This window comes from Aquarana catesbeiana, linkage group LG02 (assembly GCF_042186555.1).
Source record: "Aquarana catesbeiana isolate 2022-GZ linkage group LG02, ASM4218655v1, whole genome shotgun sequence".
Taxonomy (NCBI): domain Eukaryota; kingdom Metazoa; phylum Chordata; class Amphibia; order Anura; family Ranidae; genus Aquarana; species Aquarana catesbeiana.
The window spans coordinates 813,009,522-813,028,971 of NC_133325.1; the positions used below are offsets into that span (position 1 = coordinate 813,009,522).

General features: G+C 49.8%; 2 protein-coding genes across 2 annotated transcripts in view; both read right to left on the reverse strand.

Moving 5' to 3' along the window:
• Positions 1–918, reverse strand: part of CASQ2 (calsequestrin 2) — a 110,331-nt gene extending 109,413 nt beyond the window's left edge. Inside the window, exon 1 of the mRNA XM_073617613.1 lies at positions 600–918. Coding sequence (XP_073473714.1) covers positions 600–833 — 234 coding nt within the window. The 5' untranslated portion in view covers positions 834–918. The remainder of the gene's footprint in view (positions 1–599) is intronic.
• A 6,999-nt stretch (positions 919–7,917) lies between these two features.
• NHLH2 (nescient helix-loop-helix 2) lies at positions 7,918–11,667 on the reverse strand (the record flags this gene model as incomplete). Its single annotated transcript, XM_073617614.1, is given in 1 exon segment — positions 7,918–11,667. A coding segment is annotated over 1 exon segment (363 nt). The 3' UTR covers positions 7,918–11,286.
• Positions 11,668–19,450: the final 7,783 nt, after the last annotated feature.

Sequence of the window (19,450 nt, forward strand, 5' to 3'; positions counted from 1 at the left end):
ATTATGAGGGGTTCCCACCATTCCTGTGCTGAGTTCCCGGGTCTGTACACCCGCTGTGCCCATTATGAGGGGTTCCCACCATCCCTGTGCTGAGTTCCCGGGTCTGTACACCCGCTGTGCCCATTATGAGGGGTTCCCACCATCCCTGTGCTGAGTTCCTGGGTCTGTACACCCGCTGTGCCCATTATGAGGGGTTCTCACCATCCCTGTGCTGAGTTCCCGGGTCTGTACACCCGCTGTGCCCATTATGAGGGGTTCCCACCATCCCTGTGCTGAGTTCCCGGGTCTGTACACCCGCTGTGCCCATTATGAGGGGTTCTCACCATCCCTGTGCTGAGTTCCCGGGTCTGTACACCCGCTGTGCCCATTATGAGGGGTTCTCACCATCCCTGTGCCGAGTTCCCGGGTCTGCACACCCGCTGTGCCCATTATGAGGGGTTCTCACCATCCCTGTGCCGAGTTCCTGGGTCTATATCATACTATATCATGGATATTTCAGCCTCCACCTGTAGCTGAGATCTCAGGTTCATGTGAAGTGATAGTCGGTGGCTCTGCGGTTTCATTAGTATCAGACATGAAGCCCCCCCGGGACCCCTCACCTCCAGCACCATCTCGGTCAGGTGGGTCTGTCTCTGCGCCGTGCGGTCTCCGGCTGCCGGACTCTCCCAGATCAGCAGACAGAAGATGTCGTACTTCTTCATCACTTGGCGATAATTGCGCTCGCCGAGCTCCAGGACGCGGTCCTTTCCATCATAAGAGGGGAAGTGGAGACCCTCCTCAGCCGCACACAGGGCGAGGAGAGCCCCCAGGACGATGAGCGTGGACGTCTGCATGGAGGAGGACGGCTGGGGAATAACTGAGGGTCCGGCGGGCTGACCACCTTACATAGATCCCCGCTCACACCCCTCGTTCCATTTTTAGGACACAGTTGTTTCAGTGCTATAAATAGGCAGCCGATTGGGGGGAGGGGAATCTAGGAGGTGACGGGTCCTCTTCATACTCTTCTGACAGAAGCCGAAGAGAAGAGAAGATTAGATGTCTTCTACTATCTTTGGGACAATAATGTCCCTCTGAGAGATATGGATAAACACCTAACAGTAATTACCAGAACTGAACTGCACTCACCTAGTGATAGTATATAAAGACAGTCCCAACTTGCTATAACAGTCCCTGTTTTGTCACACTGGCCACTAAATGATAAAAAAAAAACCCATTGCCCGGCAAAGTTGGGGCCCTTGAAGAAAGCACAACAGGTCCCAGCAGACAACAGATGAACTTGTGCAGTGTTAGTCTTTTACCAGAGCCAGGGCGCCCTCTTCTGGCTCTCCGGACACATGCTCAGGTTCAGTGCAAGTCCTCGGACAGGGATAGGAGATGTCACATGTTGCTGCAATCTCTCTCCGTCAATCCTGCTGAGACAGTCCCTCTTTTCCTTCTTTACAAGTGGTAGCAGCGCTCTCCAGTACAGTCTGATCTCACCGGGCTCCCGAATCACACCCTCCCGGGGAAAAGGTTCACGTTCTCATTGCTTCTCAGAGTTCTCACCTGATTGTGGTCAGCTATGGCAGGGATCCATTCAGCTAGCAGCAGCGGCTCCATTCTTTCCTCACACCTGCTTGCTTTAAGGTAGTCTCTCCTTTTCTCACTTCTCCTCGCTTTGTTCCACCACCTCCAGACAAATCTAACGCTGAGCCCCTAATGAGTGGCGGGCGTGGGGGGTGATGCTGTGTTTGTCAAGAGGACGTGGACTATGGAAGCCGAGGACAACAGTCTTGCCACCGGTATTGTCTGCCGTCTCTCTGCAGCTGATCTTTTCCTTCATTACTGACTTACCGGGCTTTGTTCTGCACTGTGACTCTGTATGGAGGCGGCCATCTTGGTAGAGGCAGGGCTTTGCTTCCCTCATATCATAGCCACCCCCTCTGATGACTGGTAATCTGATGATTGGTGGGGTCAATGATAGAGGTGGAGGAAGCACTGATACACAGAATGGATGAAGCAGAATCAGGGAGATCCTTGCACTGGAGCTCCTCAGGTACATCTTCCTCTCCAGCAAGGAGAACCGTGAGCAGCACAGGAAGGACATCACCACATCTGGTGATACCAGCAGTGCCTTAGATGATATCACACTGCAGATACACAGTATACTTGTCTCTGGACCCACAGACTGGACCCAACGTTGGTCTATAGTCACATGGACTGGTCTCAGTACTGGTCTCTGGACATATGGACTGGACCCAATACTGGTCTCTGGATACATGGCCTGGACCCAATACTGGTCTCTGGACACATGAACTGGATCCAATACTGGTCTCTGGACACATGGACTGTACCCAATACCGGTCTCTGAACACATGAACTGAACCCAATACTGGTCTCTGGATACATGAACTGGACCCAATACTGGTCTCTGGACACATGAACTGGACCCAATACTGGTCTCTGGACATATGGACTGGACCCAATACTGGTCTCTGGACACATGGACTGGACCCAATACTAGTCTGTGGACATATGGACTGGACCCAATACTGGTCTCTGAACACATGGACTGGACCCAATACTAGACTCTGGACATATGGACTGGACCCAATACTAGTCTCCCGACATATGGACTGGACCCGATACTAGTCTCTGGACATATGAACTGGACCCAATACTGGTCTCTGGACACATGGCCTGGACCCAATACTGGTCTCTGGACACATGGCCTGGACCCAATACTGGTCTCTGGACACATGGCCTGGACCCAATACTGGTCTCTGGACACATGGCCTGGACCCAATACTGGTCTCTGGACACATGGCCTGGACCCAATACTGGTCTCTGGACATATGAACTGGACTCAATTCTGGTCTCTGAACATATGAACTGGACCCAATACTTGTCTCTGGATACATGGCCTGGACCCAATACTGGTCTCTGGACACATGAACTGGACCCAATACTGGTCTCTGGACACATGGCCTGGACCCAATACTGGTCTCTGGACACATGGCCTGGACCCAATACTGGTCTCTGGACACATGAACTGGACCCAATACTGGTCTCTGGACACATGGCCTGGACCCAATACTGGTGTCTGGACACATGGCCTGGACCCAATACTGGTCTCTGGACACATGGCCTGGACCCAATACTGGTCTCTAGACACATGGACTGTACCCAATACTAGTCTCTGGACACATGGCCTGGACCCAATACTGGTCTCTGGACACATGGACTGGACCCAATACTGGTCTCTAGACACATGGACTGTACCCAATACTAGTCCCTGGACACATGGCCTGGACCCAATACTGGTCTCTGGACACATGAACTGGACCCAATACTGGTCTCTGGACACATGGCCTGGACCCAATACTGGTCTCTGGACACATGGCCTGGACCCAATACTGGTCTCTGGACACATGGCCTGGACCCAATACTGGTCTCTAGACACATGGACTGTACCCAATACTAGTCTCTGGACACATGGCCTGTACCCAATACTAGTCTCTGGACATATGAACTGGACTCAATTCTGGTCTCTGAACATATGAACTGGACTCAATACTTGTCTCTGGATACATGGCCTGGACCCAATTCTGATCTCTGAACACATGGACTGGACCCAATACTGGTCTCTGGACACATGGCCTGGACCCAATTCTGATCTCTGAACACATAGACTGGATCCAATTCTGGTCTCTGAACACATGGACTGTACCCAATACTAGTCTCTGGACACAGGAACTGGACCCAGTACTAATCTCCTGATACACAGAATGGACTCAATACTGGTCTGTGGATACATAGACTGGTCCCGGAACCGGTGGTGAAGATTTCTTGCCACATCAACTGGTCCCTGAACTGGTGTAGTAGAACTTCTCACTCAAGGACTAGACCTGGAATTGGCGATACGGATTTCACGACACAAGGACTGGACCCCGTACCGACGGTATGGATCTCACAACACAAGGACTGGACCCAGGACCAGTGATATGGATCTCACGACACAAGGACTGGACCCTGTACCGACGGTATGGATCTCATGACACATGGACTGGTTTTGGTATCGGCTGTATGGATCTCATGACACAAGGACTTGACCCCGTACCGACAGTAAGGTTCTCATGACACAAGGACTGGACCCCATACCGATGGTATGGTTCTTACGACACAAGGACTGGACCCCGTACCGACAGTATGGTTCTCACGACACAAGGACTGGACCTCATACCAACAGTATGGTTCTCACAACACAAGGACTGGACCTCATACCAACAGTATGGTTCTCATGACACAAGGACTGGACCCTGTACCGATGGTATGGTTCTCATAACACAAGGACTGGACCTGGTACCGACAGTATGGATCTCATAACACAAGGACTGGACCTGGTACCGACAGTATGGATCTCACGACACAAGGACTGGACCCGGGTACCGACAGTATGGATCTCATAACACAAGGACTGGACCTGGTACCGACAGTATGGATCTCATGACACAAGGACTGGACCTGGTACCGACAGTATGGATCTCACGACACAAGGACTGGACCCCGTACTGACAGTATGGTTCTCATGACACAAGGACTGGAGCTCATACCAACAGTATGGTTCTCATGACACATAACTGGACCTGTACCGACAGTATGGTTCTCACGACACAAGGACTGGACCCTGTACTGACAGTATGGCTCTCATAACACAAGGACCGGACCCGGTACTGACAGTATGGCTCTCATAACACAAGGACCGGACCCTGTACCGACAGTATGGATCTCATAACACAAGACTGGACCCCGTACCGACAGTATGGATCTCATAATACAAGACTGGACCCTGTACCGACAGTATGGATCTCATAACACAAGACTGGACCCCGTACCGACAGTATGGATCTCATAACACAAGACTGGACCCTGTACCGACAGTATGGATCTCATAACACAAGGACTGGACCCGGTACTGACAGTATGGATCTCATAAGACAAGGACTGGACCTGGTACTGACAGTATGGATCTCATAACACAAGGACTGGACCTGGTACTGACAGTATGGATCTCATAACACAAGACTGGACCCTGTACTGACAGTATGGATCTCATAACACAAGGACTGGACCTGGTACTGACAGTATGGATCTCATAAGACAAGGACTGGACCTGGTACTGACAGTATGGATCTCATAAGACAAGGACTGGACCTGGTACTGACAGTATGGATCTCATAAGACAAGGACTGGACCTGGTACTGACAGTATGGATCTCATAACACAAGGACTGGACCTGGTACTGACAGTATGGATCTCATAACACAAGACTGGACCCTGTACTGACAGTATGGATCTCATAACACAAGGACTGGACCTGGTACTGACAGTATGGATCTCATAACACAAGGACTGGACCTGGTACTGACAGTATGGATCTCATAACACAAGACTGGACCTGGTACTGACAGTATGGATCTCATAACACAAGGACTGGACCCTGTACTGACAGTATGGATCTCATAACACAAGGACTGGACCCGGTACTGACAGTATGGATCTCATAACACAAGGACTGGACACAATCTTTGTAGTTTTCATAGAAGAGTTTATTACAGTGATTGGACGATATCAGACACAAGTCATAAGAAAAGGCTTTCTGTAGAAACGAGGAGACAGATTCACTACAAAATATTGCATCGTACGTAGAAAGTCACAAACCCTGAACCCAAAGATCTTTGGATTAGAAGTATTAGGTATGTATCTGATCACTGACCTCATTATGGAGCCCCGCCCCCACACCAGGTACCGCCAGGCTGCACTACAAACACGGGCAGAACGCTGCCCACAGCAACCAATCAGAAGCCTGATGAGGGATCTGGTTACAACTAGGGAGAGATGAGGATGAAGGACTCCAATCACAGCTCACTGACAAGAGAGGGGAGGCGGGTACATACCACATGGTTGTCAGAGACTGGCCCCTCCCACAAGGCAGAGAACCCCCCAATATCTGAAGAAAAAACAACTCCCCACCCAGGCTGCAGTCTTTGTGCTTCAAATGGAATGATCTCCCCCCTGGAAGTTCTGGACCTCCAGACAAGATCTGCAATGACAGAACTCGCCACCTGCTGGTGAAGTCTGGTATTTCAGAGCGGCCACAGACTACAATGGCTCCTGATTAGGAACCAGTAAATTTCCCTGACCCAAGCAAAGTCAGCGGCAGCGGGATGGAGGGGCTCTATGTGCTTTTGGAGATAAGGGCCCTTATAGGTAGACATCGGGGGCCCCCAATATAAATAAATATTATATGCGAGTGCCCCTTCAGTAAAAACTGGCCTTTTTACCCCACCGCAGACAATCACATTAAATCTTTCACCATCCATCACTTTCTAGCACAGACTTCAATGTGATTGGCTGCTGAAGGGCAATACAGACAGTCCTTGTAGGGAAACATTTTTATAACAGATATAGACCTCAGTCCACACAATCCTGCAGACTGGAGTCCTTTGCAAGGGCTGGAGGTCATTACCCCTCCCCCCCCCCTGTATCCTAACACCAGCTGGACCCTGGCAGGGAAAGTATTGGGTTATGGGCTCCAGAATTATTATTTTACATTTTTACTATAAACCCCCCCCCCCCCCGGGCCCAGCTTATAAAGTAGTGGGCCCCAAATTCCCACTATGGAATTTTACCTCCAAATAGCTCCACCTACAGCAGAGGGCAGGTAGGACACCTCCATTGTGTGTTGGAGGGGCCCCCTGAACCTGACATATACGGGGGCCTCATATTGTGCTTCTTCTGATATGGAGAGGACTGGGGAAACCACTTACTGAAGGGACCAGTAAGCATCACCAAAACCACCCCGTGCATGATGGGAGGGAAGAGAGGGGGCCTCAGGTATACAATGGGGAGTCCATCAAAAATATCGGGGTGATTTTGGGATGGGAGCGACGAGCCCCATAAAGCGGAATGACCTAGGCGGGTGGCTGAGCCTTCTCTTGGCCTGCGGTTTATTCTATAGATGGGCTGGAAAGTCGCCATCTTATGGGGGGGCGATTGATAAAAAAAAAGGCCAAAATAATCACCTTTGCTCCGATTTGCAGGAGGGAAGTTACGAATAAAAGAATGGCAAAAAGGATTCATTGGTGAAAAATATATATATTAAAAAAAAAATGCCCCCCTTATACCCCAGATTTGGGGGCCCATTTATTTGTGTGTGCGTAGAAGTGCGTTTAGGCAGCTGGGTTGTCAACGTGCGTTTCCTTTATGCGTATCATAGTGTAACGGGTTTTGAATCCTTTCCATTGATGTCTACGGACCTCCCAGCGCACTAAAGTTGGGAGGCCAATAGAAGTCAATAGTAATGCTTGAAAATGAATATAACATGTGTTTTGATGCATTGACAAAGGGCAGTGATGGTGAACCTTGGCACCCCAGATGTTTTGGAACTACATTTCCCATGACGCTCATGCACTCTGCAGTGTAGTGGAGCATCATGGGAAATGTAGTTCCAAAACATCTGGGGTGCCAAGGTTCACCATCACTGGCCTAGGTAATAACAAGCCATGGTCATTGGATGTTAACTCCATCCAAATCCTAAATTCCAAAACACACTGAAGACACCAGAGCACCGATAAACATTATGAATGTCAACAGGTTAGGGGGTTAGGCTTAGGGAGTTATGGTTAAAAGGTTAGGGTTGGTTGTTAGGGGGTTAGGGTCCGACGTTAGGGTTGGTGGTTAGGGTTGGTTATTAGGGGGTAAGAGTTGGGAGGTTATGGTTAGGGGGCTAGGTCATTATGGTTAGGAGGTTAGGGGGCCAGGATTAGGTACATAGGATTATAGGGTTAGGGTTGAGGTTAGGGTTGGTGGTTACATTTAGGGGTTAGGGCTGGAGGTTAGGTTTAGAAAGTTAGGGTTGGGGGTAGGGGTTAGGAATTATGATGTTAAGAGTTAGGGTTAGGGGTTAGTGTTGGGGGTTAGGGTTGGTGGTTAGGTTTAGGGGCTAGGGGGTAAGGGCTGGAGGTAGAGGTTATGATTAGGAGTTAGGATTAGAGGGTTAGGGTTGGGAATTAGGGGGTTAGGGTTGGGAGTTAGAGTTGGTGGTTAGGGTTAGAGGTTAGGATTAGAAGGTTAGGGCTGAGGGGTAGTGGTTAGGATTAGGAGGTTAGGAGTTAGGGTTGGGGGTTACTGTTGGGGGGTAGAGTTGGTGGTTAGGTGTAGGAGTTAGGATTAGGTTAAGATTAGAAGGTTAGTAATTAGGATTAGGAAGTTAGGGGATAGTTTTGAGGGTTAGGGTTGGAGGTTAGAATTGGAAGGTTAGGGCTGGCGGGTAGTGGTTAGGATTAGGAGGATAGGAGTGAGGGCTGGGGGTTAGGGTTAGGAGTTTGGGAATTAGGGTTAGGGGTTAGTGTTGAGGATTAGGGTTCATTGTTAGGGTTAGAGGTTACAATTAGAAGGATACGGTTGGGGGTGGTAGTTAGGATTAGATGGTTAGGAGTGAGCGTTGAGAGTTAGGGTTCAAGGTTAAGGTTGGGAGTATGGGAGACAGGGTTAGGGGGTTAGTGTTGAGGGTTAGTGGTTAGGCTTAGGGATTAGGGTTGGAGGTAAGGATTATGAGGTTAGGGTTGGAGGGAGGAATTAGGAGGTAAGGGTTGGAAGTTAGGGTTAGAAGGATAGCATACAGACGAGCGGATTTCTGGGTCTGGCGTAGTTACGACGTAAAGATTTGAAGCATGTTTCAAATCTAAAGTCCGTCAGCTGGAAAAGTCAGCTGAAAGTCCGGGGAAGCCCACATATGATCGGATTGTCAGCCGGCTTTAGTCCGTCAGCGTCCGTTGGACTTTTGTAGACGAAAAGTCCGACCGTGTGTACGCGGCATAAGGCTTGGGGTTAGGATTAGGAGTTTAGGGTTTTAGGATAAGGAGGTTAGGGCTGGAGGTTAGGGTTGGAGGTTAGAATTAGAAGGTTAGGGTTGATGGGGTGGTGGTTAGGATTGGGAAGTTAAGAATGAAGGTTGTGGGGTAAGGGTTAGGATCAGAGTTGAGGATTAGGAGGTTAGGGCTGGGGGTTAGGGTTGGAGGTTAGAATTAGAAGGTTAGTCTTGGGGGGTAGTGGTTAGGATTAGCAGGTTAGGAATGAAGGTTGTGGGGTAAAGGTTAGGATCAGAGATGAGAATTAGGAGGTTAGGGCTGGGGGTTAGGGTTAGAGGTTAGAATTAGAAGGTTAGGAATGAAGGTTGTGGGGTAAGGGTTAGGATCAGAGATGAGGATTAGGAGGTTAGGGCTGGTGGTTAGGGTTGGAGGTTAGAATTAGAAGGTTAGGGTTGGGGGGGGGGGGTAGTGGTTAGGATTGGGAGGATTAGGAATGAAGTTTGTGAGGTAAGAGTTAGTATCAGAGATGAGGATTAGAAGGTTAGGGCTGGTGGTTAGGGTTGGAGGTTAGAATTAAAAGGTTAGGCTTGGGGGGTAGTGGTTAGGATTAGCAGGTTAGGAATGAAGGTTGTGGGGTAAAGGTTAGGATCAGAGATGAGAATTAGGAGGTTAGGGCTGGGGGTTAGGGTTAGAGGTTAGAATTAGAAGGTTAGAAATGAAGGTTGTGGGGTAAGGGTTAGGATCAGAGATGAGGATTAGGAGGTTAGGGCTGGTGGTTAGGGTTGGAGGTTAGAATTAGAAGGTTAGGGTTGGGGGGGGGGGGGGTAGTGGTTAGGATTGAGAGGATTAGGAATGAAGTTTGTGAGGTAAGAGTTAGTATCAGAGATGAGGATTAGAAGGTTAGGGCTGGTGGTTAGGGTTGGAGGTTAGAATTAAAAAGTTAGGCTTGGGGGGTAGTGGTTAGGATTGGGAGGTTAGGAGTGAAGGTTGTGGGGTAAGGGTTAGGATCAGAGATGAAGATTAGGAGGTTAGGGCTGGGAGTTAGGGTTGAAAGTTAGAATTAGAAGGTTAGGAATGAAAGATGTGGGGTAAGGATTAGGATCAGAGATGAGGATTAGGAGGTTAGGGCTGGGGGTTAGGGTTGGAGGTTAGAATTAGAAGGTTAGGAATGAAAGTTGTGGGGTAAAGGTTAGGATCAGAGATGAGGATTAGGAGGTTAGGGCTGGGGCTTAGGGTTGGAGGTTAGAATTAGAAGGTTAGGAATGAAAGTTGTGGGGTAAGGGTTAGGATCAGAGATGAGGATTAGGAGGTTAGGGCTGGGGGTTAGGGTTGGAGGATAGGATTAAAAGGTTAGGCTTGGGGGGTAGTGGTTAGGATTGGGAGGTTAGGAATAAAGTTTGTTGGGTAAGGGTTAGGATCAGAGATGAGGATTAGGAGGTTAGGGTTGGAGGTTAGGATTAAAAGGTTAGGAGTGAAGGTTGTGGAGTAAGGGTTAGGATCAGAGATGAGGATTAGGAGGTTAGGGCTGGGGGTTAGCGGTTTGGGTTAGGGAATCAGGAAACACATGCTGGCACCTGTCTAATGCTACAATAGAAGTCCCCCTCTACACACACTTATAAATAAATGGGCCGTCTATGAATCATTGAAATGGAAGGAGACTTCTGGACTTTGGTTGATATCGGGGGGCAGGAAATGAAAAGACTCCTAGAGGAACTGTATAGATATCAGAATAATCGTTCCCCGCCACAGACAGGGCCGAAACCCCCAGAATTAGGAATGACTCCCAGCTAATATTTCAGTATTTTCGTATTCGCATCACAGCGCCCTGTATCTACCTGAGGCCGCACTCCGCCATAACTGCTGGTGCCTCGGGACAGCTGACCAATCATGTGAAGGGGGGTCCCCGTAGTGACCAATCATGTGAAGGGGGGTCCCCGCGGTGACCAATCATGTGAAGGGAGGTCCCCGCAGTGACCAATCTTGTGGAGGGGGTCCCCACAGTGACCAATCATGTGGAGGGAGGTCTCCGCAGTAACCAATCATGTGGAGGGGGTCCCCACAGTGACCAATCTTGTGGAGGGGGTCCCCGCAGCCGGTAAGACACATATATAATGAATTCTATATAGTCATGTTATACACACAGTGCCCACCGGGTGTCACTGTTACTCTACACAGACAATACGCACACCCGCCACAAGGGCGTCTACACATCTACCACACACAGAGAGTCACCTTTGGTCATATCATCTAGAAATAATGCACGTGGTTCTCTAGAGCTACTCACTGACACGTCTCTGGGACCCCTCTGCCACAGAGAGACCCCCCCAGAGCTAAACGGGCCCTGTCCTGCAGACTGCACCAATTGGGGCCCCCCTGGCCTGGGCCACAGTCCGTCCTTTCTTGCTGCGGTCCGTCACGTGACCGCCGTATCCCGCTAGACGTCCAGCACGTGGTTGAGGTAGGAGATGTAGCAGATCGCCAGGCGCAGGATCTCAATCTTGGAGAGTTTCTTGTCTGGCGGCAGAGTGGGCAGCAGGTGTCTCAGCTCGGCGAACGCCACGTTGAAGGCCTCCACGCGGATCCGCTCTCTCGTGGCGTGGGCCGAGCGGTACTTGGCGGTGGCTCGCCTCCTGCGTCTCTTCTCTTCGCGGCTGAGCTGTGGGGGGAGGCACGGGGTCTGGCGCTCGCCGCCCTCCGTTTCCGACACGCTTCCCCCCTTCATCTCGCTGACCGCCGAGTCGGATTCGGACTGCGCTGACAGTTGGTCGGAATCGATCGCCTCGGGGCTGAGCATCATCTTCGCTGCGGGTGTGGCTGGAGGGAGACAGAAAAGATACAATCATACAAAATAATACATAACATGTACAATGATAGAATATATAGAATGATGAAGAAAGATACAATGATAGAATTATATAGAACATTGGTCTCCAAACTGCGGCCCAGGGGCCAAATGTGGCTCTTTGCCTCTGTCTGGCCCTTGGGGCACTATTCCTCCCACTGATACCAATGATGGGGCACTATTCCTCCAACTGATACCAATGATGGGGCACTATTCCTCCCACTGATAACAATGATGGGGCACTATTCCTCCCACTGATACCAATGATGGGACACTATTCCTCCCACTGATACCAATGATGGGACACTATTCCTCCCACTGATACCAATGATGGGACACTATTGATCTTTTATTAAAAAGAATCAAGCAACCAATTTTATACAAAAGTAAAAAACAAAACCATAGTACAAAACTTCAACAGAAATCCAAGGAATACACATCCATGTTCAGAATATATACAATATATACATAATCCACTACCAAAATTATTTACATAAAGCAGCAGAGAGGGCCTAAGAGGCACAACCCATCACCTATGTACGCAGCCATTTATCAAAAATTAATCCAAAAAAAAATAATAATCTAGGGTGATAAGAGACAGACAGCCACACCCGGGAAAGAGACTCCTGGCAGTCAGGGAGGCTTGAAACCCCTCCACGCCTTCAACCAAGCCCCCTGACTCCGCTTGTCTCTCTCAAGTACCCAAATCTTCTCCACCTCATGCAAAATGTCATACACCACCACCTCAACAGGAAGGATTTTATGCCGAATGCTGACCTGACACCGTGCGTTCCAAGTGAAATAGCGGACTACTAGGCTAACTAAAAAAAGTGTATCTAAACAAAAAACCCCACCAGTATTGAATGCTCCATACACCCACTCAGCATAACCCAGCCTGGAGAGGAAAGAAACACCGAGGGCCCGCCCCACCTGTTTGTACACCTCTATGTTAAAAGGGCAATGAAGCAGAAAATGGTCCATAGTCTCCTCCTCACCTGCACACTCATCCCGAGGACAGCTACGATCCATCCCACTGCGGAATTTCAAATTGCCCCGAACATAGAGCCTCCCATGGAAGCACAACCAGGCCAGATCCCTAAATTTAGGGGGTACTCTGTCCAAATTAATAAGTCTTAACCCTGCCCTCAAAACTGGGCCTGGGCAATCCCTTAAGGCCAATGGGTCATGAAAGACTTCGCTCAAGACTCGGCTCATAAGGACTTTCCTCGGAACCGATCTGAGATCTTCAGCCAACAATCGCCACTGCCGCAGTAACTTCAGGCACGGAGCGACATAGGCTGGTAGCTGACCACGATGACCCCTGAGATTCTTCACTTGGCCACCTTCTTCCCAAAGTCGTAGAAAAGGCCTAAACCAAGATCTAAAAATGTCTACCCATCCAGGAGGTTCCACTGCAAGCATATTACTAATGTTAAATTTGAGAAAAAGCAGTGAAAAGAAAAGAACTGGGTTGACCATACCTAAGCCACCCTCCCTCCTGGATAGATAGGTGACATTCCTCTTGATGGGGTTCAGTCTGTTCCCCCACAACATCTGGAAGAACACACTACTGACCTTAGCATAGAGAGACACTGGCAAGATGCAGACAAAGCTGACATACTAGAAGATCGGAATCAGGTAAGTCTTAATCAGATCAACCCTTTCCCTCATAGATAACTTCCATCTCTTCCAGCTGACTACCTTAGTATTGGCAATTTCCAGTCTGCCTTCCCAGTTTTTGAGGCCATAATCGTAAGGTCCAAATTCAATGCCTAAAATCTTAATTCTTTCCTGGGGCACTGGAAAGATGTCCGGGAGATCAAACACCTCACCTTCCTTTCCCATCCAGAAAACTTCAGTCATTTCCTGATTGATCTTGGAGCCTGATGCTTCAGAATACCGTGATGTCAGAGAGACCACCTCCTCTGCTTCATCCGCCCCAGTGACAATCACCGACACATCGTCCGCATAGGCAACAACCCTCAAAGGCGGCTCACCCGGGAGCCCCACTGGCACCCCACACAACATGCCGCTCTCTAGCTTCCTGATGAAAGGGTCGATTGCAAACACATAGAGCAGGGGACTCAGGGGACAACCTTGACGCACTCCAGAGCCAACCTCAAAGGACTGCCCAACCCAACCATTAACAAGAGGAAAGCTTTCTGCCCCCTTATACAAGATTTTCAGCCAATCAACAAAACCACCCGGCAGACCGTACTTACTAAGGAGCAACCACAGGTACTCATGGTTAACACGATCAAAAGTCTTTGCCTGATCCAATGTCAGCAAATACTTTCCCCAGCCTGCAGCCCTGCATCGCTCCAAGGCCTCCCGGACAGCTAAAACCGCTGTGAAGGTGCTCCTACCCTGGACCGAACAGTGCTGATGGTGAGAAAGCAAAGACTCTGCTACTGACGATAGGCGCCAGAAAATGATCTTTGCCAGTATCTTTCTATCGACATTAAGAAGGCTGATGGGGCGCCAATTCTCAATCATCGAAGGATCTTTACCCTTTGAAAGAAGAATCACAGCCGAGTGCCTCATGGAAGGGGGAAGTACCCCCTCAGCAAGGCAACTGTTAAAAACCTCTACCAAATGTGGGGCCAGAATAGGCTTAAAAGCTTTGTAAAACTCAGCCATCAAGCCATCCGGTCCAGGTGACTTTTTGATGGCAAGCTGTTCAATTGCCCTCATCACCTCTTCAACTGTGATCTCCTCTGTCAAATTCATCAATGGGAAATCTTCATCATTTAGACCTGGAGTAGAGTCCAAAAAGCTTTCCATCTTGTCACGGTCAAGCTCTTTCCTCCCAAGAAGGTCAGCATAAAAGGACCTCACGACCTCCAGAACCCCTGACCTGGACTTTGTCAAGGAACCTATACTGTCCTTAAGGCCAAAGACCGTTTTAACTGCTACACCTTGTTTGCAGTTCTGGTAAGGGTCAGGCGAGTGGTACTTCCCATAGTCCCTCTCCAGAACCAAAGAGGCATGCCGGTCATATTGACACTTCCTGAGAAGGAGTTTCACTTCAGAGATTGCCCCAGGATCTCCTCCTCTCGAGACAAGAATATCCAGCTTCCTCCGTAAACGTTGGTAGGTCATGTATTTATTAAACTGTTTTCTATTGGCTAGGCCCCTGAAGAATCCAGCGATTCTCTTTTTGGTCAACTCCCACCACTCAGCCTTGCTGCTACAAAAGTCCAGGATGGTCACCTGTGCCTGAAAGAATTCCTCAAAGGATTGTCTAACATGTTCTTCCTTGAGTAGAGTCGAATTCAATCTCCAGATGCCCTTACCCCTCTGAGGGGCGTCTGAAGCATTCAGGACCACAGATAGCATACAGTGATCAGAGAACTCTACTGCCTGCACCACTGGGGGTGAGAAAGCAGAGGTCTCCTTAAAAAAAAACCTATCTATTCTACTCTGACTATTACCTCGATGAAAGGGGAACCCGGTGTCATCCGGGAGGTGCTTAATGTGCACATCCACAAGACCAGCATCCCTAACCATACTATTTAAAAAAACGCTATCATATCCCAGCCTGTCCTTGAAGTCCTTCCTGTCCTTGGGCCTAGTTACTGTATTAAAGTCACCTCCAAAGACCACTTGCCGGGATGTAAAAAGAAATGGCTTGATCCTTGTAAAAAGGCATTTCCTGTCCCATTTTGTGTGCGGCCCATAAAAATTTCAGCATCTAATTGGCTGAACAAAAAGAAGGCCATAGAACGAGCTCTTACTGACTTAATGCTGGCGACATTTATTGTCACCACTTTTAACAGAGGGGGAACCGCCATTTGGGTTATTGGGTGGATTGCTTCTTAGCTCCCCTCTGCTGCTCATCACCAGAAGCCTCTCTCTTTCTTGAGGCCGTTTCCAACTCCATTTCTGAATCTGAACTTTGCTTTGCCCAGATGAGGAAATATCTAACTTAGAGGCCCTATGGCGGTTGGAGACAGGCACTGGAGCTTCCCGTCCCCGTTCCGTCCTCACCGCCTGCTTCTTTCGCCTCCCAACCTTCCTTCTCTCCTCCAGGTACTGCAGGTCAGCTTCAGAGATGCTCTCCTCTCTTGCCTTTTTCTTAGAAGTCTTCACAGAAGACTTCTTTACAGAGGAAAAAGCAACCTTTTTAGTACTTGCTACTACTCCTGTTGGGGGGGGGGCTTTCTTTAAGTCAGACTTAGGAGGGGTAGACTCCTGGGGGGTAACTGACTCGGGGGGCACAGACTTGGAAGGTTCTGACACAAGAGGAGGGGATACAGTAGGCTGGGGGGACACAGAGACAGATACAGAAGGAATACTTACAGACACAGGAGGGGTGGCCATGGGAACTGAGGGAGGGATCCTGAACAGGACCAGGGGAGTCAGTCACCGCAGAGGAGGATGGTACACCAGGGGCCTCACCCTCCATCCTGTCCAGCTTTGACAAGTCATCTATTACTTCTTTCTCCATATTGTGCCAGGCTTCAGGACATCTGCTGTAGGGGTGGCCAAGGCGCAGGCACAGGTTGCACCTGATCATCTCGGTGCAGTCCTTAGCCACATGACCCTGACCCCGACACACTGAACATATCAAGGCTGAACAGGAGGAGCTCAAATGCCCCTTTTCTCCACAGCGGTGACACAGCTTCGGCTGACCAGGGTAGAAAATAGTCATCCTATCCCTCCCTATAAAAGCTGAGGAGGGCAGGTGATGGACAACATTCCCATCCCTGGCCAACCTGACTGTTACTGACCAACCCCCAGTCCAGATGTTATGCTCATCAAGGATTTTATCGGGCTTAGTCAAAACCTCACCATAGTTCCTTAACCAGACCTCTAGGTCCCGAGCAGGAACACTCTCATTGGTGAGAATAATTGTGATCTTTTTCACCGTTGACCTTTGTGAAACTGCAACTGGGGCCAGATCTTCCCATTCGGGTTTTGACCTGCACCAAGCCTCATTTCGCTCCCAGAACAGGTCAAGACCCTCTGGCCTGGTGAAGCTAATAGTATACTCTCGATTCCCAGCAACATGTATTAGGGCATACAGGACATTTGCCCCAAAACCCATCTCCAAAATCATCTCCACCACTGCACGCCATGCTGGAGGGATTGCACCACCTTCCCATTTAAGAATCACTACATTTCGTCTCGGACCCCCAGCAGAAGCCAGAGACCCAAGACCAGATCCCGGGGTGCTCAAAGTGGTAGGTCGCAGGGGGAAAGCCCGCTTAGGGGCGGAGCTACCAGGAGCAGAGCGTACCACCTGAGCAAATGTAGGCTTATCAGGGCCAAGGCCCCACACTGAAGTTACAGTAGTCTGTATATTATTATTATTATTATTATTAATTGCTTGGACTGAGCTGGGACGAGTGTCCATCACACTTGCGCTGGGACAATTGCTATCAGTCACACACACATTCAATTTCCTATCAGTACAACATCGCTACACATGGGATTAGCAACTTGATTGTCACTGGACACACTTTCAACATTGCTCATGGTGTTAGATGGTACAAAAACAGTTTTATCCCCTGCTTGGGGCTTGACATTATCAGGCACATCATCAGTTATATTCTCATCACCAAACGCCAGCTGATCCCCCCGCATAGGAGACTCCATTGCCTGGATGGCCCTCAACATGCCTCCTGACTCCTGGGAAGGCATGGGGCTGCTTACCTCTCTCTGAGGGGGCAGGGGGTCAGAACTGGGGGTCTCCTCCACCACCTCCACCTTTGCCATCCTTGTAAACCTTTGATCATTGCCAAACTTCTCTTTGAAGTGCCCATCTCTTCCTTCCATCATGGACACAATGGTCTCCTGGTGTTCCACCAGGACTTTAGCCAGTTGGATTTCCGAAGCCATCGATCTGCGGTTCCGGCTCTACAAGCTCTCACGCTGCCTTCGCAAACGTTTCAGCTCCGCTCAGTTTGTAGAGCTTGTCTCTCTCCCTATTCAGAACCTTAATCCCGGCCACCACTCGCTCCCAAATGGCCTCCGAGCCTTCACCCTCACCAGGGGCAGAGAGATCACCAGCCATAGCTTATATAGGGGCAGATAGATCACCAGCCATAGCTTGTATAGGGGCAGAGAGATCACCAGCCAAGGCTTGTATAGAGGCAGAGAGATCACCAGCCATGGCTTGTATAGGGGCAGAGAGATCACCAGCCATGGCTTATATAGGGGCAGATAGATCACCAGCCATAGCTTGTATAGGGGCAGAGAGATCACCAGCCATGGCTTGTATAGGGGCAGAGAGATCACCAGCCAAGGCTTGTATAGAGGCAGAGAGATCACCAGCCATGGCTTGTATAGGGGCAGAGAGATCACCAGCCATGGCTTGTATAGGGGCAGAGAGATCACCAGCCATGGCTTGTATAGGGGCAGAGAGATCACCAGCCATGGCTTGTATAGGGGCAGAGAGATCACCAGCCATGGCTTGTATAGGGGCAGAGGGATCACCAGCCATGGCTTGTATAGGGGCAGAGAGATCACCAGCCATGGCTTGTATAGGGGCGGAGAGATCACCAGCCATGGCTTGTATAGGGGCAGAGAGATCACCAGCCATGGCTTGTATAGGGGCAGAGAGATCACCAGCCATGGCTTGTATAGGGGCAGAGAGATCACCAGCCATGGCTTGTATAGGGGTGGAGAGATCACCAGCCGTGGCTTGTATAGCATGCCCTTGGACAGCGGGTGACAGCCCAACAGAAGTCTTTGGCTAAGGTGGCCTAGGGCTGTTGTATGGAAAGCTGTCAGGGGACCCTGACTTTGGGAGTGATCCAGAGTGGTGGTTGGAGGAAATCATGGATCACAGAGAAGAGATGCTGAACATCTCGGAAGTGCACTGGGCACTGGATGATATAGAGTTGGAAATCGCTCACAGACAGCTGCTAGACTCTGCTCAGCAGCAGGGCGGGGCTCCCTTTGCCTGGGACTATCCAGAAGTACCAGCCAACAGTCCTGAAATCACGGCTGAATTATCATCAATGGGACAGAGTAACAGTGTACTTTGCTCACCTCCACCTCCAGCTATGGAAGCGGAGCTCTTATGGCGGATGCAGCAAGTGCTGACTAATGTTGATGAACCTGTTTCTGCACAGGAAGAGCTTGGATGGAGGAATGCATCTGTCCGGCAGGGAGAGGAAGGTATGGGAGATGAAGCAGTCAGCTTATCTCCCCAGCTGCAGTTAATGGGCTTGGGGGAGAGGAGGAAGCCGTCCTCACTTTCCAGCCACACAAAGCTTGGATTTAATTGACTTTTCATTGAAGGATGTAACATTTACTGAGATTTCAAATGAAGTGATGACAACAGGGCAGAGCTCCACTAACCTCTGCCCAGCACCGGTAACATCTTCTGGGCTCCAGTAGCAGCAGATGATGAACCTCAATCCCCAGAGACTGTAGAGACTGGGGATTTAATAGACTTTTCTGCTGAGGAGGAACAACTCGGAAGAGCTGGCATCAAGACATGGTGCTGTTGACCCTGCATACAACAGTCGGTGGCCCTAAAAAGGAGTTGCGCAAGGCCACCAACTTTTCATCTTGCTTCCCAGCGGAACCGCTGGCATCAGGGCAGAACATCACTGAGCTCTGCTCAGCACCAACAGCAGCTTCAGCCTTCCCGAGAGAAGAGGTAGTCGGCCTTTCTCCCACACCACGGACAGGGACATAGGTTTTCCTGCCAGCACCATCTATGGAGTTACAACAAACTTCTCCAGCTGAAGCGCTGACAACCGGACAGAGGGTCCAAAACCTCTGCCCCACATCTGCGGGA